At 42.6% G+C, this 22,087-nt stretch overlaps 1 protein-coding gene across 1 annotated transcript in view; it reads left to right on the top strand.

Annotated features, from left to right (window-relative positions):
* The window catches only part of KLHL14 (kelch like family member 14), a 211,989-nt gene that overhangs the window by 175,669 nt on the left and 14,233 nt on the right, over window positions 1–22,087 (top strand). The window contains exons 4-6 of the mRNA XM_029591202.1: window positions 10,501–10,579; window positions 19,999–20,189; window positions 20,324–20,482. Of these exons, the coding sequence (XP_029447062.1) occupies window positions 10,501–10,579; window positions 19,999–20,189; window positions 20,324–20,482 (429 nt within the window). The remainder of the gene's footprint in view (window positions 1–10,500; window positions 10,580–19,998; window positions 20,190–20,323; window positions 20,483–22,087) is intronic.

Genomic DNA, 22,087 nt, shown 5'->3' with positions numbered 1-22,087 from the left:
CAAATCACAGAATTTGATAAGGAGACCGTGTTCTCAAACCTTGCATAATTTTGCTGAGAAGTAGGAGAGTAGGGGAAATTCAGTAAATAAAGCTTCTCTGCATTAGAAGGAATCATGAATCCAAGATAGTTTATCGCGCATCCCCATCACCTGTAAGGAAATTCGACCTTTATATTATCTGAATAACTTAAAACAAATGCACTTTCAGGTATTTTGGCTTAGTTTCCAAAAGCAAAAAAACAAAAATCCTCTTCTATGTAGAGTTTTGCTGAAGTCAGGATATATGGACTTTTTGGACTTCTAGAAATATAAATATGCCTGTACCCTCATACCAGTACCTGCTATAGCATTAGCTACCACACTTGGCATAAACTGAACTCTAAGCATGAATGAATTTATTGATTAAGCCAGGAACTGGAAAGTTCTGGCCATCTGGTATGAAAGTGAAAGCATGACTTCTCAGCATTACATTTTGGGGTTATGTCTTTTGTCTCTGCCAAAATAGCTTTGTTTTGATTTTGCGTTATGCGAGGCATGTGGGGCTTTTTTGCTTCTCCCATCCCCCACCACCAAGATGAATTAGCCCTGCAGGTTTGGGCCTTCACTGGGACAACTTTAGCTGAGTATCAGGTGTCCCTAAATGTCTACTGTTGTAAAATGGGATATTCAAATTCATGGGGGTTGTCTTGGATATTATCCCTTAGGCCAGTGGTCCCCAACCCTGTCCTGGGGGGCCCACCAGCCAGTCGGGTTTTCAGGATATCCACAATGAATATGCATGAGAGACAATTTGCATGCACATTTTCTCTCATGCATATTCATTGTGGATATCCTGAAAACCCGACTGGCTGGTGGGTCCCCCAGGACAGGGATGGGGACCACTGCCTTAGGAGATCAAATCCAAAAATAGCCAGTATCAATATAAGATATGTAATGTGATGGTGAAAAATTGTGTTACCACCCCAAGCATGTGGATAGCCGCTAGCGTCTAAGAAAGTAAGGAGATGGAAAGAATAGATCTTGTAAAGAGAAACTGATTTGTGTTTTCCTATATAAACATGTTTGATGATGATAATAATAATAGGAAATATAACTTAAAGCAAAATAAGAGGAAAAACCATGCATGTACTTGGCACTTTCAAGTGTACGCATGTTATTTATTCTCGCCTCCCTCTTGACTAACTGTACAAATGGGGAGAGAAGGGAGAATAGAAGCCAGGGACGGGCAAAGCATGAACAATGAAACAACCACACACACTGCAGAATTCACTAAGTGTGTAGTTTTTAATAGATAGCGCATCATCACTAAAGGACAAGTTACAATTATAAAGTTAGTTCTGTACTTAAAACTGAGATAAAGAGATATGGACATGATTCATTACATTTAACAATGAACATTGATCACAAACTATGTTACCGAACCTTATGGCACCTATGTAAACGGACAAATTGTAGTATCATTACTTTTCATGTGCCTTTTTGTAAACCGTTGTGACGGTCCCCACCAAATGATGGTATAGAAAAGCTTTAAAATAAATAAATAAATAAAGTACACGCACTTTTAGAGCGCTGACTCTGTGCTAGTTAATTTTCAAAGAGAGACTAAGGGCCTCTAATCAGGGCTTTTCAACTGGAGTCCCCCACTTCTAAAGAAACAGCACTGTGACTGCCACAGCACACCCTGTCACTTGCGTGTTGCAAAGCAACTTTGACAGTCCCTACCTACTGCACAAACATCTCAACACACTATTCATACATGCCCATTTCCCCTCATACCCTTTCCTCATAATCACTCTCACAAGCATATCCTCTCAAGACCTACACTTCACACATACACTTGTACTCCTGCATACAGGGATGGAAAACATTCGAGGAGCTTGAGAATCAACCAAAATGGTTTATGCACCAGCAGAAAACCCTCTCCCCTCAGCCCCAACCTGCCCAGTTTTTTTTTTGTCTTTTTTTATGCTTTCTTTTCACTAATTTTTCTTATTTTGCTCTTTTGTTTATGTTTTGTCATTATCTTTGCTTACTGCACTTCTTTCACTTTGTCTTTATTCTCCCTCCACCATATCCTCCCATCCTCTCTCTTTCCCCCCACCACTTCCTTCGCTCCGGTCTCTTAGCCTCAGCTTCTTTCCCCTCAAGACAGCAACAAGAGCCTCTCTCTCCCTGGGCCCAGACCTACAACAGCTCCTGCAAGCCCAGGGCCTGACCACAGCAATGGTGTCTCCTCTTCCGCTCGAGGCACAGGGCTCGATGGTGGTAGCTCCACTCAGGCTGGGACCTGCTGCTGGGGCTTTGCCCAAGCTAGCTGCAAAAGAAGTGATGCTTTGCCTGGGCCAGTTGCAACAGAAGCAACTATGCCCAGTCCTTCCACAGCAGAAGCACCTGCTCTTCTTTGGAGCCTGCCTCAACAGAAGCCATTCTCCTGGCCTTCACCAAACTACTGCAAAAGCAACTCCTCTCCTGTGCAAATGTAGGCAGTTTCTCTTCTTCCGACCAAGGTCCAGTTGCATGGAGACAGCTCCATCTGGGCCAGCAGCAAGCACCAGATACCAGATACTGATTTTTAGGTAATCAGGCAACTTAGTGCTGGAGAATTTCCCACCCCTGCCTACACACACACACACACATGCATTATTCATACACATTCACCACTAAACTTAGGGGAATTCACAAAGAATATCAAATGTCAACCAGAAGGAAGATTATTTATTTATTACAAATGTAACCTGGGCACCTTTCCGGGTTACCAGTAAGCCCTGGGACCACATATGTTAGGGCAATTAGAGAGGGATAATTAGGGGGAGGATCCATTTGTTGGTAGCCCTCCCATTGAGGGTGCTGTAATGGATATCCCCTGCAGGAGATTTTATAGCTGAGTTCTGCAAAGAGCTCTGGGGGCAGTCTTAGTTGGCAATTTAAGAGGAAAGTTGGAGATTTTCCTGTATTACATTTTGGGCCTACTTAGAGCCTTGGAAGCCATCCGAGATCCTACAGTATAGGTCAGGGCTCCACTGCTCTTCTGTCCACCCGAGGTGCAGAGCGGTTGTGCAGGGACTAATTTGAATTTTTAAACCTTTGCTTGGTAGGAAGCCTTGCTGAACACCTGGGCCTTTCCAGGACGCAGGGACTGGGGAACCTGTGTTCCAGATGCCTAGGGTTAAGGAAGACCTGCCCTTGAAATGGTGGTGACCTGTTGAAAGGTATCTGCAGTGTTATTTAATTTGGGAAACCGAAGAAGTTATTTTTCAAGACGTGGGAGGAAATGTTTTTCTGCCTCTCTTCCTACCCGTCCGTGGACCTGTGAAACCCGCAGTTCCATCAGGGATCCCCCAGCAAGATCAAGGATATCTAACTGTGAGTAAGCCCTCATCAGTGATTGGAGAACACCCACTCGGAGTCTTCGCAACCCCTGGGGAAAAGAGAAAAATTCACTCTCTGTGCATAGACAGATTTTTGCCATCTGGGAAGGTTTTCCCTCCCACTAAAGGGGGCCATAGCTCAGCTTAAGCCAGGAGGTTTGTTGGATTCCTGGCCTTTCCAAAAGATTCCTGCACAGATAGATGACACAGAATTGTCAACAGAGAGAGTGAGAGAGAGAGAGAGAGAGAGAACTGCGGTACTGGACATTCATATTTATTGTGCCATAAAGCCATCATTGTCTTCAGTAAATTTATTTTTTTGGTCACTTAATTCAGTGGTCCCTGCATCTTCTTTGGACAGACAGTGTATACAAGTTCACCTCACCCCGGGAAATTTCAGGAAGGTAGGCAGCCACCTCCCGCTGGGACCTGAGAGGACCCCTTTCTGCTCCCAGTCAAAAGGATCCACACCTTGGGAGTTACAAGAAGAAGCAAAGCTAGTCAGGGTCCCTGCCCCAAAGAGGTTATAAATAACTTTATGGCCCCACCCATGCTCGACCTGCACACCGGGATGAGGTTACACAAATAAAGTAATAAGGTATATTTTTTCACTTTTTCTTAAATCCTGGGAAGTGGGTGGGGGTGGGCAGTTATGAGAGTTGTGAGCTTCAGGAGCCCCTGGGTGAGATGAGGATCTCTGCCTCGGGGTGGGGGGAGGGGGGGGGGGACTGCCTTTCTCTCCTTCTGCTGCTCCTGGATGTGAAGTTTGAACACATCCAGATAGCTGAAAAATAGGTCAAATTTTAAAGCAATTTAAGTTGGTAAAAAATGTTTTATCCGAATAAATCAGCTCTCTGAAAATTGCCCTCCTTCAACACAGCTCAAAAATGGTATGTTAATTTCCTATTCTGGTTGGTAATGCTGGCACCATGCTTTCTTGTTTTTCTTTTTCCCTTTTTTTTCTAGAGTTTTTGGTTTCTTTCATGATGAGCTCACTTATCAAAATAATTGCACCTAAGTTTTCTTTGACCATTTCTGATTTGTTTGTGTGCAATTTAATATAAATGGGAATTAAAAAAAAATAAAGCTTTTCATAATTTTCCACAACTACTTTTAGCCCTATTTAAAGGAGGCATTCACTTTGTACCCACAACAAGTTTTAAAGCAAAAGCAGGCATGTGGTTTTGTCTTGAGAATTGTTGTAAAGTCTGTGGGTAAAAGCAACAAAAGGAGCAATGGGGAATGGGTAAGAAATTACCGCATTCCCAGCTGGTGTTTGCGGGGGATATGTGTTATCTGGATGACTGGCTGGTGATAGGACCTTCTCGAGCAGGGGTGCTAGACTTCTCAAAGAAGAGTCCCTCAGACCCTAGGCTTCATAATCAATTTCAGCAAATCAAACTTCATTCCCATCCAGAGAATCAAATTCATCAGGGCTTGAATAGATTCATTAGAGGATAAATTGTTCCTCCTTTCGGAAAGTGTTATCTGCCTTTGAGCACTGATCCAGAACTTGCTGCAACAAGATAAAAGTCCCAGCCTGGTCAATTCTAGTTCTCCTTGGTCACATGGTAGTGGCAATGCACATGGTCTCACCTGAAATTGAGAGCTCTTCAGTAAGGCCTGCATTCTTAGTGGGATCAGTTGAGTCAACTCCTGTTGCACTCTGTAATGGTAATCCCAAAACTTAAAGCATCCCTTCATTGGTGGCTGGACTCATTGGTCCTGAAAATCAGCTCTCCTCTTAGTCTTACCTCATCAAATGACACTGGTTATGGTTGCATCCACCAGGGGGAGGGGCACATACATGTTTCTCCAAACTCAGGGAACATGGTCAACAACGGAACATCTTTCTCAGATCAACCTGTTAGAACTGCGAGACATCCAACATGCATCTGTTTGAAGGAAAGACAATTCTGTGGCAAATCAACAATCAAATAGCAATGTTCTACATAAACAAATAAGAGGGCACAGTATCCTAGACCCTCTTCCAGGAGTTTCAGAAAATTTGGGAGTGGGCACTCGGTCACAGGATCTTGCTTCAGTGACCTACCTTCCTGGAGTCTCAGTAGAGTATTTCGACCACACAAGTGGTCTCTGGATCAAAGAGTGGCAAACTGGCTGTTCAACTTGTTCGCATTGGAAAGCAACAGGAAAGTCAAAATCTTTTGTTCCATTCTTCAAAGCAAATTCAGACTGCTCCAGATTCTTTTCTGCTGCAGTGGGATGCAGATCTGCTCTATGCTTTACCATCACTTTCGCTAGAGGTGAGGACAGTTCAGAATGTGCTCAAGAATCAAGCACAACTCATTCTCACCAGCCCAGACAGGTATGGTTCTCCTATCTCAAGGTATCAGTCCACCTCCAGTCCTTCTAGGAACCAATCCAGTGCTGCTAATCCAGGAGGAGGATCACCTGTGTTACCCAACCCTCTCCTCCCTCTCTGTCACTATCCAAGGAAGATGAAGATATAGTAATCTTGGCTAGGAAGCCATCCACCAGAAGGATTTATGGATTTAAATGGAAGCATTTCTCAACCTGGTGCCAGACAGGATCTCTGAATCCTTTTGCCTGTACCCCCAAGGACCTGCTTCAATACTTGCTCTCCTTCTCCTCTTTGAGTCTGTCTTTTATCAGAAAAAGTGCACCTTAGCGCTATAATGGCTTACCACCCTCAAGTGGAAGGAAAACCGATCTCCCTTCATCCTTTGATATCAGAGTTCATGAAGGGCTTGTGGCATGCAAACCTTCCTTTGCCATGGGATCTCAATGTTGTCCTAGGACATATGATGAATCTTCCCTACAAGCTGATGGAGTTGGCCTCTTTGAAGTTTCTTATCTGAAGGTGGTGTTTTTAGTCACCATTATGTTGGCTAGAAGAGTCCGAGAGCTACAGGCTTTGGTTTCATACTGTCCATACCTACAGTTTCTTTTACAGTAGGATATGTGTGGAGCAGCCCCTTAAGTGTCTTTTGCATTCCACTTAAATCAAGCCATTGTTATGTGTATATTCTTTCCAAGAAAACATGCAAACAAAGAAGAGAAGATCCTCCATTCACTGGATGTAAGCAGGCCTTAGCCTGTTACCTGAAATGAATTCAAGCACATCATCAGGCTTCTCAGCTGCTGGTATCCTAGAATCCCAACAGACTGGGCATGGCTGTTGCTAAATCCACTTTGTATAACTGGCTAGCAGACTGCATCATGCATTGTTATGCATTTGTTGACCTTCAGATCTCAGATTCTGTCAAGGCTCATCATGGCTACTTCAGTTGCTCACCTAATAGCAGCCTCCATTGATAACATTTGCAAAGCTACAACTTGATCATCAGTTGACCCCTTTACATCCCACTATTGTCTAGACAATCTATCAAGAAATAACAGTGACTTTGGTCAAGCAATTTTGCACAGCCTGTTCACCCAGTAGTCCACTCTTCACTGGGGAGCAAAGTTGCCTAATGAATAAGTGCTCCATTATGTAACCCTCAACTTCTCATGTTCATGGCTAATTCAGCCCGTCTTGTCAATAGAGAAAGCAAGTTTGCTTACCATAAACCATAACCGTTCTCTGTTGACAGGGTGAATTAGCCATTAGGGATATGAATCAGTTCTGGTTTCAGTTTTGTGGGCCATCGGGAAATTCTGTTTCCTGCGGTCCAAACGTTTTTTTTATCGTCTGCGCCTGAGCCGAAAAACAAAAATCCCACCCCGACCCTATAAATCAAATTCTTTAGAATCCCCCACCCTCCCGACCCCCCAAAACTTTTCTAAAGTACCTGGTAGTCCAGCTGGGATCCCGGGAGCGATCTCCCGCTCTCGGGCCGTCGGCTGCCACTAATCAAAATGGCGCCGATGGCCCTTTGCCCTTACCATGTGACAGGGGCTATCAGTGCCATTGGCCGGCCCCTGTCACATGGTAGGAGGAATGGATGGCCTGCGCCATTTTTAAAGATAGCGCTGGCCGTCCATTGTTCCTACCATATCGTCTGATATTTTCAATCATCAGAAAAACGATTCACATCCCTATTAGTCATGTTTAATATCCGCCCTCCTCTCTGGAGAGTCAACTACTTAGCTGAAGCTAAGCTCTACAATGGACCGAGGGGCTCATGTACGTGCTCAGTAATAAAACTTTACTGAGCTAGAGAGAGATGGCTGCATTTGGTGCCATCAGATGATATCACCTGCATGACATGGCGTCACATGACTTTCTGTATTTCAAGGGGGGATGAAATTTCTAGCTGTCGCCACCCTTCTCACCAAAAAGGCTATTCTGTAGTGCTGGAAAATGGAAGAGGTGCCCTTGTTTGTTCAGTGGAAAGAATTACCGCTTCAAATGGCACATATGGAATCCTTACGTAAAAGGGAGGTAATTGACCAGCAGTCCTATGAGTTCTTGAAGGAATACTTTTCCCTTTGGGATAAACTGCTTTTGGCTCAGTAATTTCATATTTGAACTTTGGTACTTTTGGTGTTCTCATTGTAGTATTACACTGTGAGCTGTATTCAGTGGGAGTGTAATTGTAATTGTATGGTTTTATAGTTGTATGTGTTTGTATGAGTGCGTGAGAGTGGTGTGGGTGTCTATGGAAAGAGTACGCTTTCAACGGACCGGGGATAATGTTGAAAAGTTGGGTCATTCTGTTGGCATTGTTTACTTGTCAGAATTTCATTTTACTGTACTTGTTTTTCTTTTGTGCTCCATGACCTAATGAAGACGAATTTCAAAAAAAACAAAATATGTCCCTAATCACAGTAGAACCAAACTCACTACCAAACCACTATAACACACTTATTTCTCGAGCCATTAGTTGGTGATATATCATATTGTACAATCTGTGCTATCAATGTACAGAGTTATGCACATCAATATAATCATTTACCTTATGTCTAAGTATATTTTTATTGACAATCAAACAAAATTTTTAAATTATATTAAATTGTAACATCACACTTCATGTAGAGGCTGACAGTTCTTGATGAGTGACTCCAGTGTTTCCAACAGTTGTAGTCAATCTGACATTGAATGATGTTTCAACTGCTAGACTGTTTCAAAGGGGTCATTTCAAATATTCACACAAATCAATTTGGCAACCAGGACTTCTTCAGCTCACTGTTACATAGAGAATAACCTGAGAAACAAACAATATATCACATGGTTGGAATGCACCAATCAAAATCATAACGATTTCAAACATGACGTCATTTTGAAACTGAGAATAAGCCAATCAAAATCAACTGCTTGCATCTTTCTTGACAAAGCATGAAAATCCATTTTACATAGGGTAAAAAGTGTCTAGCTGCATGAATGCCCAAGGGACCTGTTAAAAAAGAGCTACAGGAATTTTTACATTCTTATCTTAAATGCTGAGCCAGTTCTCATAGTTCTATCTTTAGTTTCAGCAGTTTTTCCACGGTTTGACTGAGGTCTCCCGAGCAGTTTTCACTTCCCAGATGGCTCTGCTGTTCCTCAGACTTCATTCATAAAACCACGCTACTGTCAGGCGGTTGGTATAGTCTGAGCAGTTTGGCTGGTGTGGCCTACCATTTTGCTTGGTTTTCCTGAGCTTCGCAGAGTCACTGTAATGTGTTTTATTGACACAGAATTTAAATAGTTTTATTTGCCAAAGTCAACAAACATCTTTTTGAATATAAAATGTTCCATGTCCTGAATGTGGGTAAATCAGTATTTCTTAAAAACGAATGCAAGAGATGTTCACTGGGGCTTGATGAATTTAATACAAATAGAGACTGATATTTTCATATTTCTCTGTTGGATTTGCAGCTTTTTAAATATCAGCCCAGGTTCTACAAAAGAAAATCCTTACACCCATGTGTCATTGTGCAGCTCGGTAGCCTTGCAGCCTTTCTCGTCTAAGACAAGACTTAGTGCTGTCATCACTAGACTCTGCACAAAAGTTCAAAAAGAAATTGCATTTATTTAACCTCTTATTATTGCATATCCTTGACAATTTGTTTAAATAGAGTTCTATATTCAAACACAGTGCGGATAGCAAAGTTAGCCGGATAAACTTATCCGGCTAACTTTGGAGGCATAATTCAACAGTGCATATACATTATTGAATATATCCAGTTATCTTAATTACAGGTAGACTTTAAAAGCGTTCCTCATGCAAAAACGTGTGGGCCCACATGCGAGCAATGCAAATTTTAAGAAGCCAGGAAATACGCGCATACATATCTGGGCACGTGTCAAGAATAAGGAGGCAGAAAAGGGGTGGGGAATGGGCATTCCAGGCTGGGGCCAAGATGTATGCACATAACACTTGAATTTGCAAGGCTGACCATGGCAATGCATGCCAAGTTATGCAGGTAACTTTACTACTGGTCCTGATGAGGCCCAAGTCTGGAGATTTTTGGCCAGAGGGATCCTGAGCACTGTGGGAGGGAGAGGGAGAGAGAGAGTGTGAGTCTCTTTTAAAGGGCCAATCTGACACTCTCTATATATCCCACTGTAAGAGGGGCACTTTCAAGTCAGGGTGGGTTTTGGGGGGACAGTTTTACAAGGGTCTACAGAAGACTAATTTAACACCACCGCCCCCCCAAAAAAAAAACCCCACCCTGAGTTGAAAATGCCTCTCTTACAGTGGGATATAGAGAGAGTTTCAGATTGGCCCTTTAAAAGAAGCTGTCTTTCTCTCTCACACACTTTCTCACTTTTGAGTATGCATGTAAGGATATTTTAAATAGTATGTGTGTACTTACGTGCACGATATAAAATTGAGTGTATTTTTGCTCTTGTGTCTAGACTACAGGCAATCGAGTTACCTTGCCTCCACATGGACGGATGGACCACTTAGCGTGGTTTTATTGTTATAAGTGGTATACAAAAACTTTTAATAAATAAATTTAACCAAAGCAAAAGCACTTTTTAAACAGAAGTTGAAAAGCTCTAAAAATATATTTTAAAGTGCTGTGTTTTATTAATGGCAGTGCTGTGCCCCGGTCCAATTAATTTCTTAGCCACAGTGCAAGAGTCTATGAGACTGTAAAAAATCTGTAATATTTGTCATTTTCATTTGCACATCTATTTTGATTACGTAAATTAATATTATAAGTATGCAGATGAAGATTATTTATTATTATTATAATTTGTATTTAATTTTTTCAGGAAAGCACAGTACAAACTTTGTCAGTCGTTACGATCCAAGATTTAACAGCTGGATCCAGCTTCCACCTATGCAAGAAAGGTACTGTGGGAATCTTTTGTTCACTGGTGACGTCTCCATTTGCTATCCCCCAGCAAAGCATTACTAAAGTTGTTTTCCAGAAGCAAAACTGTTGGAGACAGAGTTTCTGGGTACAGGGGCGTCATGAAGTATACCATAAAGGTGTGCGATTGGGCTTTGCTTTTTATGCACTGTGCAAAATGCCAGGCATGCACATACAGGAAAAAACTTGAACATGGCATGTCAGAATAAAATCCCTGTGCAGTCATATTCCCAGGAAGAGGACAATAAAACAGCCAGACCATAATTTGAGATTTAGAAAAAAAATGATACTATAAATGGCAAACTGATGGGGTAAACATTAAAAAGAATTGATAGGTTTAGGGAATAATGTCCACAGGCCTAGTGCTTCCATTAGATAAACTAGGCAATCACCTAAAGCATCAAAATCTTGGGAGTATCACAATCTTGTCAGTATGAGGCCCAAAGAAGTGCTGTGCCAGAGCTAATACTGCCCCAAAAAGGAGACTACCCTGGAGCCACTGCCATCAGTAAGAGGGAGCAGTATGCTAGAGGTAAATTTGGGATGCATGACCAAAGTTTCACCTAGGGTGCCAAATACTCTTGCACCAGCCTTGCATGTCCATAAACAGATTGACTAAAATTCTATATTGTTCAGATTGGGGAGTACTATAATGTAAAATTAATTGAAAAACAGACTTCTAGGTTGATATTCAGTGGCGGAGCAGCTAGTTAAGTTAGATGGATAAAGCTATCTGGCTAGCTTAATGGGGATATTCAGCAGTGTGGCCATGCCACTGAATATCCCCGGCCATCTTAAAGTTAGCTGGATAGGTATATCCAGCCAACATTAGGACAGCCCTACGGCGTGACCAGAGTTAGCCGCATACTTATGTGGCTAATTCTGGCCTGCCTGAAAATGCCTCTCACCTGCCCCTGGAACGCCCCCAAATTATGCAGCTAAATTCTAGCCGCATAAGTCATACGGCTAAATTCAGTTATCCGTCTAAATGACTTTTGAATATCGACCTCATAATTACCACAGTGTGCTGATTGCAGACAGGAATGCCCAAGTTCCTGGGGAAGTGCATCTTTTGATCAGTAGTTCCAAACGTGGAATATAACTGGCTTGGGAAGATGAAACCATTTTCATAACTCATTTGTCCAATTTTCTGTTTATGTATCCTGGAAATGTACCTAATTAATGTCTTTTATGAGGTTAACTAGCAATGCCTAAACCAGTGATGGTGAACGCCAGTCCTCGAGTGCCACAAACAGGCCAGGTTTTCAAGATATCTACAATGAATCTGCATGAGAAAGATTTCCATGCACTGCGTCCTCATACGCAAATCTATGTCATGCATATTCATTCTGGATATCCTGAAAACCTGGCCTGTTTGTGCCACTCAAGGACTGGAATTTGCCATCACTGATCTAAACTCTCAAAGCAGCCTGAATTGGTGGATACTTTTATAATGAATGATGCTCTTCAGTTGATTCTTTCTGAAATAAATTTGTAGAATTAGCATATAAATTACAGGTGATACTTTTTTTTTTTTTAACTTGGATTGACATTTTTGTTAGCTTTCAAGAGTTATAAAGAGTTGAAAACTGATTACCTTCAGAACTTCTGTGTGGATTGAGCTGGATGTTGTCTACATGTGATCAGAAAAGGGCAATAAAAGTTTGCCAAAAACATTTTAGAGGAAACCTAAAATCTTATGTATTTTCAGGCTGATACAATATCGGGCTCTCAGGTCAGCGCGCCACTTAACATGCAGTTGGATGCACAATTTGGATGCGCTAAAAGAACCCCGATGCAATTCTGGGATTAGCACGTCCAATCGAGCGCATAGCTATTAGCGCTCATCATATGCAAATTCCATGTAGATGAGGCTATTAGCTATTACCCCACAATACAAAAAATTGCCACGCTCATTTTAATGCTGCAAATTTAACGCCTGCCTGGGAAAAGGCATTAAAACATGTGGCGCTCAAAGGCTGACGAAAAAACCCAAAAAATCCTGCTTTCTGTGATTCCTCCTATTAGTATTGTTGCGATACTAATTAGGAGGAAACACAGAAAACAGAATTATGACCTGCTCAAGGGCTTAACAAAAAAAAAAAAATTCTTCTTTCTGTGGATCCTCATAGGGGGAACCACAGAAAACAGCATCCCCAAGGTCTGGCCCAATCAGACCCTCTGCTGGCAGTGAGTGAAGGAGTGAATAAATTAATGTTAAGTGTCAGGCACTTGATATTAATTTATTCACTCCTTCACTTCCTGCCGATTGTTCCATTCATGGTCACATGTCAGTGAAAGGACCCAATCCCCTTTCAGAAGGCTGACCTCCCCTGCTGGTAGTGGGGAGGGAGCTCTGGCCCGGCCATTCTAGACGCACAGCCACTTCTCCTGGGTGCCTGATGCAGAGCGCTAGGGACGCACAAATTACATTGTACATCCCTTGTAGCGTGGCAACTTATTTGCCTATTGCATCGAGTGCCCAGAACAGGTGGATGTACATGCGTTCAAAAAACATGCGCCCAGTTTGGTTGCACGCTTTTTATGCACTGATATTGCATTGGCCTATTTGAGTGCAGAAAAATATCTTCCTTGTTTGCATGTTGCCGCAATCAGGGCTCCAGTTTGGTGCAATTCGAGGGCTGTGGCAACTGCCACAGAATTTCCTAACATTCTAGCTAAAATCTGGGGCCTTGATCATAATCTTTGTTTCCCCTCCCACCAGAAACAATTTTTTAAATCATTTCGAAGTTGCTAACAATACATCAGTTTCTGTAATATGTTCTGTAATATGTAGTATGTTCTGTTATGCCCCAATTTAATAAACCAATTATAACTACCCATAGACATCTCTCTCTAGCTCAATGTAGAATCAAAGTGATGGGACATTTTTTGTAATGTGCACAGTTACTTGAATATAAGAAGGTTGCCAAGAGCTCTAAGGACTGCCACTCCTATTTGTGTCCTTTCAGAGTGGCAACATAAATGGATTTGCTAAATCACATCAAAATTGTCAAACACATCTTTATTTTGAGGTCATGCATGGTTTTTAGTGCTAAAATTGTAAAAAAAACAGCTGGATTTTCTTTAGAATTCAAAAAATATACTCTGCCAATCCAAATTATTATCAATAAACTCTACTGTACCAGTGTTCTGGCAAGTGCTGCAGTTCTGAAGTTTGTTCCTGAAAAGAGTGATCATTGCCATGGATTGCAGGAAAATATCATCCCGGGGGAATTTTTTCAAAACCGGCCCATGGGGAATATGACTCCCTCGTGCACTTTCTCTGCAGTATGTGTATCAACAGCTCCATAAAGCACGCCAAGTCAACTCTGGAACCTGGCAGAATTAAGCCTAAATATCTCCAAAACAAATTTCAAATTTTTACTAAATAACTAAGAAATAGAGCATACTCTAGACTAGCAGTTAATAAACAAAGCTGTAGACCCAGTTCCATCCATTCAAATCAGTTAACATATACATACACAGATATCCTGGTCAGGCCAACCAAGCAGCTCTTGAACTAGTGAAAATAATGAGACAACTACACTGCCAGCCAGTGTCAGACACACACACATGCTCAGTCACAGAAACAGATTTATAGATTACAAAAACTTTATATACAATGACACACACTCTTTCTCAGACACTTTCTCACAGACACACAGATAAACCCACATACTAAGAGTGAGAGAGAGAGAGAGAGAGTGTGTGTGTGTCAGAGAGAGACACCCACATATACACTCTCCCTCTGACACAAAGTGTATGTATAGGTGTATGCCAGTCTCTGTTTGACACAGACACTCACTCTCTAACACCCTACTGTTGTGCTGCTGCTCATGTGCTCATACAGTGCATGCATCCATCCCAGCATTCCCGCATCATAGTTTAAAGTTCTTGCTTTCTGCTAGCCCTTCCTCATTCTGCAGCAGTCTCCTCCTTTTCCAGTCCCACTCTGAGACTTGCTGTTTTCACAGCTAACTGCTCCTCTCACAGCTCAGTCCAGTCACCTCAGACAGAAGCCTCCCCAACAGTGCCAGGTAGTTCCTCCTGGCTCACTCTCTCCCTCCCTGTGCCTGTAGCTTGCCTCCACTTCTCTGCCACCCTCCCACCACTCTAGTGCATTCCCATTGACTGCATGTTACACAGTCTGCTGTTTTTATGGTTCCCCAGGCTTGACTCTGCCTACCTACTCCAGGGGATAGGGAACCAGAAGTGATCCATACTTTTCCCTGGGCTTATAAAAAGAAAAACGTAAGCCCTGGCTGAGACAAGGGAAAGCTACTAATCCAGCTCCAGATAGGAATCCTGTTTTCTCTTGTGGAGTCAGAACAGCCAGGGCTGGTGCAAGGGTAATTTATAATAACAGATTTTACATGAAAAAGAACATTCAAAGTGCAGAATTCTAAGGTAAAAATATCACGTACAACATGTTTATTATTTGCATGCACTACTATGGCACAAACCAGAAAACTCTGCAAAAAAGCCACCTGCAGTCATATGGTATTACAACTTATTGTAACGGATGTTGGGTGTGGGCTCGGTCTTCAGAAAGCTTTGAGTAAACTGAAGTGCAATATAGTAAACCTCCCATACGAAAACAGCACTAACCAGCACTCAAACAGTAATAACCCAACCTATGAAAAGGCAACATTGAAAATATTACATCAGATCCTAAAACACCAATACACCTTCTATTAGGAAATCAGAACAAGGCAAGCTGTTATAGATCCCTGCACAGAAACTACACATCATGGTTCCCTTTAAGCTGAACATGTAGGCGATTGCTCATACATCTTAGAGCATTGCTCACATTTTTTACCTGATCGCTCACATAAATGTTTCTTTGTGCTATATTCAGAAATGGAACACTAATGTTGGTGCTCAAAAATTGTTGGTTTAAAACATTTTTGTTCACATGAAAAAAATTGTATACACACCTAGTCACTCCTTGGAGGAAGCATTGCTACACGCTAACAGAAAATCTCACCTCATTCACACATGTAGAACACAGGCAGTCCCTCACCAAATACAAAATGAAGAAGTGATAAAATATAAATAGAAACATACAGACAAAAACTGAACTTGAAACCACAACAAGCCACTCTGTATAGCATGGAAAAACAAATATTATTCCTCACTAAACATCAAACAATAACATCAAGAAATATAGGGGCGGATTTTAAAACGAGCGCGAATAGCCTACTTTTGTTTACGCTCCAGGCGCAAACAAAAGTACGCTGGATTTTAGTAGATACGCGCGGAGCCGCGCGTATCCGCTAAAATCCTGGATCGGCGCGCGCAAGGCTATCGATTTCGTATAGCCGGCGCGCGCCGAACCGCGCAGCCTACCCCCGTTCCCTCCAAGGCCGCTCCGAAATCGGAGCGGCCTCGGAGGGAACTTTCCTTTGCCCTCCCCTCACCTTCCCCTCCCTTCCCCTACCTAACCCACCCGCCCGGCCCTGTCTAAACCCCCCCTTACCTTTGTCGGGGGATTTACGCCTCCCAGAGGGAGGCGTAAATCCCCGCGCATCAGCGGGCCTCCTGCGCGCCGGGACGCGACCTGGGGACGGGTCCGGAGGGTGCGGCCACGCCCCCGGGCCGCCCCGGGCCGTAGCCACGCCCCCGGAACGCTCCCGACACGCCCCGAAAACGCCGCGCGGTTCGGGCCCGCCCCCGACACGCCCCCGACACGCCCCCTCCGAAAACCCCGGGACTTACGCGAGTCCCGGGGCTCTGCGCGCGCCGGTAGGCCTATGTAAAATAGGCTTCCCGGCGCGCAGGGCCCTGCTCGCGTAAATCCGCCCGGTTTTGGGCGGATTTACGCGAGCAGGGCTCTGAAAATCCGCCCCATAAAGTATTAATCATAATAGTAAAACCAAACTCATAAAAAAAGTAAATATTTCAAAACAACTGATGAAAAGAACATCCAATGATTACGAATGTATAACATTTTTTTTAAATATCCCAAACATCGATAAAATGTTTAAAACTAGCAGACACAGCAAACAACATCCAGTAATTAAAATTAAAGCTAAAATAAATCCCCTTCTTTCCGTAACTGGGAACTTTAGATTCCAGTTACCCTGAGATTGTCATGGATTAGTAAGGGGTGGGAGATATGCACAAACTTTCTTCTCTATTTAACGCAATGTTCATTCTCATATAGACTCCCTTATATTCTCTCTCATACATGCTCACTAGATCACATGTTCTCTCAGACATGCTCACTAGATCACATGCTCTCTCATACATGCTCACATGCTCTCTCTCACAGACATGCTCACTGTGGCCCATACTGACGCTCTTGTTCATACATATGCTCACTGGCTCTCTCATGCTTTTTCATATACATGCTCACACACATGTTCACCAACTAGTTCTTGCTCATACACATGCTCACTGGCTCAATCACTCTCTTTTTACACTCAGGCCCACAGGCTTAAATAGTACTCTTGTTCAAAAACTCAAACATAAGCTCATTGTATCACTCGTTCTCTCTTGCTCACAAACATGGTCGGGTAACCACAACAAGCCCAACTTGCAGTGCAACAGTGGAAAAAGAGAATCATAATCACTCTCACAAAACAGCAAGTAATAAAACCAAGAGATATAAGACATCATTCATAATATTAAAACCATGAAAAGAAAAAATGTCAAAATAGCCAACAAACATAGGGGAACCGATATTCAAAGCACATTCAGCAATCAGCACTACTTAGCCAGATAAGCGGGACTTTTTTGGTTAAGTAGCGACCTCTGAATATGCGCTTATGTTTAGCAGTTGCTGCTTAGCCATATAAGTCCCTTATATGACTAGAAGGTTAGCTGCATAAGATGTGGGTGGAGCGACAGCTGCATAACTTATGCAGCTAAAGAGCAATATTCAGTCTTGGCCGCATAAGTTAACCAGCCACTTTAGATGATTATAGTGTATACTGCTAAATCAAATATATATGCGTACATTCAGCAACATAGCTGTGCCACTGAATGTACCATTTTTTTAGCTGGAAAAGTTATATCTGGCCAAGTTACTCAAATGGCCATCTTTCGATATTAGGCCCCTAATGATTAAAAAAGTCATATACATTTGTTCTAATATTTCCCAAACACAAATAAAATATTTTAAAACAGCAGATACAAGAATTTAATTTAAAATAATTAAAAAGTAAATAATTAATAAATCTCCTGCTTTCCATACCACTAAATAAATAAATACTTGGCATCTTTTGATTTCCCAGAGATTGTTATGGATTTGGGTGAATGGGGGCACACAATTTTTATCCTCTCTATCTCTTCTTTAGACACATAGGCATTCTCTCTCTCATATACATGCAGGCTCTCACACATACTTTCAGGCTCTCTCTGTTTCTTATACATACATGCCAGGCTCACACATACGGGCTTTCTCTCAAACACATCTGAAATGATCTCATGCACACATGCAGGTGCACTCCATCTCTCTCATCCACACGCATGTACTTTCATCCACACAGGCACTCTTTCTCATACACATATACAGGCTCTCATTCCCTTATGTACACATGCAGGTGCTCTCATGCACACATGCAGATAGACATGCTCTCTTTCTCATACACACATGCAGGCTCGCTCTCTCTCATACACTCATGCAGGCACTCTCTCTCATACTCACATGCAAATTCTTTCTCTTATACAAACACACACACACACCCCTCTCAGACGTCCTCCTTTCTTCTGAGCCTTCGCCGTGCCTGCGATGGTCCTTATTTATTGCAGGAGGGGAGTTGGGAAGCGGCGGCCCTGCTACCTTCAGATGCGTCTTTCTGCTGACTCCGGGCCATAGTCCCGTCTTCTGGCTGAATCAGGTTGGGTTCCGTTGCAGCCCCGCTGAGACCTCCTTTGGACCGTGATGGCTTGGGCTCTGTTGCGGCCCAAAGGAGGAGCTGAGATGAAGAGCATGTGACCAGTGCGGCCGGCCCACCAGGGGATGCCCGATCCCCTAATAGGCCAATCCACCCCGTCTCTGTATTTCCTGCAAGCTTGTAGAATAGTCTCAAAATATTTAGCTAGTTAGAGTTAAAAATGGGCTAAGTTAGCGGGATAACATAACTCCTCCCTGGTATGCCTCTTTTTTATCTGGCTAGATTTTAGCTGGTTAATGACTTAGCCATCTAAAATCTAGCCAGACAAGTGGTTCCATATTCCAAAATTTGCCTTTTAGACAGATAATTTGTGAGATATCCGTCTAAATGGCTTTGAATATTGACCCTTTAATTCCTGGTGCCTTTCAGATGCATTCCCAGCCATTGGGCTGAGGCGAGATGGAGGTACTGCTACAGTTCTGGGCCACAGAGAAGTGGAAGAACCACTGTGGCCTAACAGAGGCCTAGACACAAAGCAGAATTGGTGCTGCTACAACCTGCAGAGGTTGAGAGATAAGGTTTTGTGGGGAGCAAGGTTTGGGTAGTGGCTGCAGCAGGGGAGGTGCATGCAAGAAACTGAAAGGAAAAGGAAGAAGAGTTTAGGGGAGAGAAGCAAAGAACAACAGAACAGAAACCCAAAACAATAAAATCGTATCAATTGTCCTCCAAAAAAAAGCCAGAAAAACAAGCAAAGTGAGAGGAGAAGCACGCTACATAAATGAAAACAAATAAAAAGGAAGATAGCAAGAACAAAAAAGCAAAATGTGAAAAAAATTAAATAGAGTAAATTGTAAAGGAAAAAAACTCATATTTCCCCTTGACTCCCAAATATTTTGCCTAGCACCCAAGTTTTCTAAATATTGTCCATACCTGCTGATGTAATTTTTGCTTTGAGATAACACTGGAGAGTGCAGTACCCTCTGGAAACCAAACTGCCAGAGAAGTGTTGGTCAAAAAGACTGTTGTACTGCCCTTATGCAGCCGAGAGTGGCAGGTGAAATCAGGCAGACTAAACTTTGTTCAATACCTGTTAAATTAAGTACCTTTGTGACTAAAAGGGCAGAACTTTAATATGACGCCTAGCTGAAGGGAAGGTGCTCAAATTGCAGTAGAGTAGAAAATAATTTATTTTTTAAAACTCAATAATTGAAGAAAAAAATTTGCTGATGTATTTCACTTAATAAATTGGGAACAATGACCCTTGAAGGACCATAAGGAAAGTGAATGTCAAGTTAATTTATTCTTATGTTATCTGCTTAATTTTTCATTTTTGTCTGTTAACATACCCTTACAAAGTACCTCATATCTCTATAACATAGTCTCTGCATCTCTAAAATACATTTCTGCAATATATGCTATTTTTACACAATAAATCCTTTTGAAAATTACCCCCAATGTCTATAAGCTTGGTTTTTAAGTAGGATCCTGAGTTACAGTGGTATTACAGTATGAACTTAAAGGTTATATATTTTTTTTCTGCTTTTTTCTTTTAGGAGAGCAAGCTTCTATGCTTGTCGCCTTGAGAAGCATTTGTATGTGATCGGTGGCAGGAATGAAACCGGGTACTTGTCCAGCATGGAATGCTATAATCTGGAAACCAATGAATGGCATTATGTGTCCTCATTACCACAGCCCCTGGCAGCCCATGCAGGAGCAGTGCACAACGGAAAAATACACATTTCAGGCAAGTCATTTCTCCAGCTTACGAACATTATTGAATTTCACTTTCAAGATGTAATGATAAGGAGGAGACTTTAATTAATATCTGTGGCATCATGGGGTTAAATAAAAATGTTTGGGGTTTTTTTTTCTTTGCAGGGGGTGTTCACAATGGAGAGTATGTCCCCTGGCTGTACTGCTATGATCCTGTCATGGACATCTGGGCCAGAAAACAAGACATGAACACAAAACGAGCCATCCATGCCTTGGCAGCAATGAATGACCGGCTGTATGCAATTGGAGGAAACCATTTGAAAGGTCTTTCTTCTTATAGTGAAACTGTTATAAGTGTCATAGCTCTTGAGATAGGAAGCTGATGGGCCGACTTCAAAATGAGGCCCATCCAATTTCGGCCTCTCACTGGTCATGTGGGGCCAAAAGAAGAGGAAAATCAGTTTCTGCAGCCCACACCAGTGGAAAAGAGATAGCATAATATTAGGAGCTCTGTAGAGCTGCCCTAAGGTGCCAGAGAAAGGGCCATTGGTATGCCGACAAGTCCTCTATTGCCACAATCAAGTGCATCTAACCTGTCAGCTTCTAGCGGCCAGAGCTACTCCTCCCCCCTCCAATTCAGTTCAGTGATCAGCTTTTTGGACCGCACAAGGCTCTGTAGATACAGATTGCCCTGTGGTTCAAAAAGCAGATCATTGAACAGAGCTGGAGGAGGAGGAGCGATACTAGCAGCTGGAAGCTGGAGGGTTAGATCCACTGACTGCCATTGCTGAATCACAGAAGAGGGAGTTGAAGAGTGTAAGGCAGGACTCCAAGGAAAAAAAGAAACTCTGGGGGAGAACTAAGTGAAGGCTTAGGGAGTAGAGACTTCAGAGAAGTATGGAAACTTCAAAGTGGGATGGGTTAGATGTTGGAGGCAGTGGCAATTTGTGAATTGGGTGGGGAATAGTGTGAAAATGGAGACCTGGATTGGGTGAGATTTGGTGGTGGGGGAGGCTGGGAACGAGAGTAAGTGGGGGTTTAGTGAGGGTTAAAGGATTAGGTTTGGATTGTGAGGAGAGTGGGGACTGGATTGGGTAAGGTTTGGGAAGAGGAGTGGGAACTGAGTGAGAACTTGGGGGACAGTGGGATTGATTGGGAGAACAGGAGGTTAGTGAGAGCTGAGGGATTGAGTATGGATGGGGAGAGTGAGCTTCAAGAGATTGAAAAGGGAATAAGAAGAGAGTAGTGGAGAAATAGGGACTATGGGAAAGGGGAGAGAGCCAGAACCTAAGCAATTGAGTGAAGACTGGAAGATAACGGGGACTTTGGATTTGGAAGGAGGCTTATGAGATGGGGTTGTTAGTTGGGCTGGGAGAGTATGAGTTAGGGATTTGAGCTGGGGCTATGGATGTGAGATGGGTGTAAGAGAAGGGGGCTTAAGGGTAGGGAGGAGTTAAGAGGTGGTATGAATGACGTTGGGTGAAAGTGGAAAAAAATGGAAAGAGGGCTGCAAGACATTGGAAAGGTATGGGTTTATGAAGGGAGTGAGAGATGATGGAAATAGGGCTAGTAAGGGAAAAAGTGTCTAATAGGAGGCTAGATAGGGGATAAGAGGTGGATGAAAGAAGCTGTAGGTAGGATTGGGATTTAGTAACAGGGAAGGAGCTGGGACTGGTGAGAAGATGAAAGGCAGAGGAAAATAGATGAGAGTTGGGAAAATGGTGAGTACAGACTAAAATTGTTGGACTAGGGAATGGGTGAAAGGAGGAATAAAGACTGGGGAAGGAGTGGGAGACAGGGGAAATAGGAAGGTGGATAAGAAGGAGGTGAAATAGATAAAAGTCTGTTAGGTAGGTGAGGAGAAAATAAGGATATTAAGGACTAGAATAATGAGAGGCTAGAGAAGTAAAGAAGAGAAAAATGGGTAAA

Source organism: Rhinatrema bivittatum, chromosome 2, assembly GCF_901001135.1.
Source record: "Rhinatrema bivittatum chromosome 2, aRhiBiv1.1, whole genome shotgun sequence".
In the NCBI taxonomy this organism is placed as follows: Eukaryota; Metazoa; Chordata; class Amphibia; order Gymnophiona; family Rhinatrematidae; genus Rhinatrema; species Rhinatrema bivittatum.
Note: the sequence above shows the minus strand (reverse complement) of the source record. Positions and strands in the feature narration are given on the sequence as shown.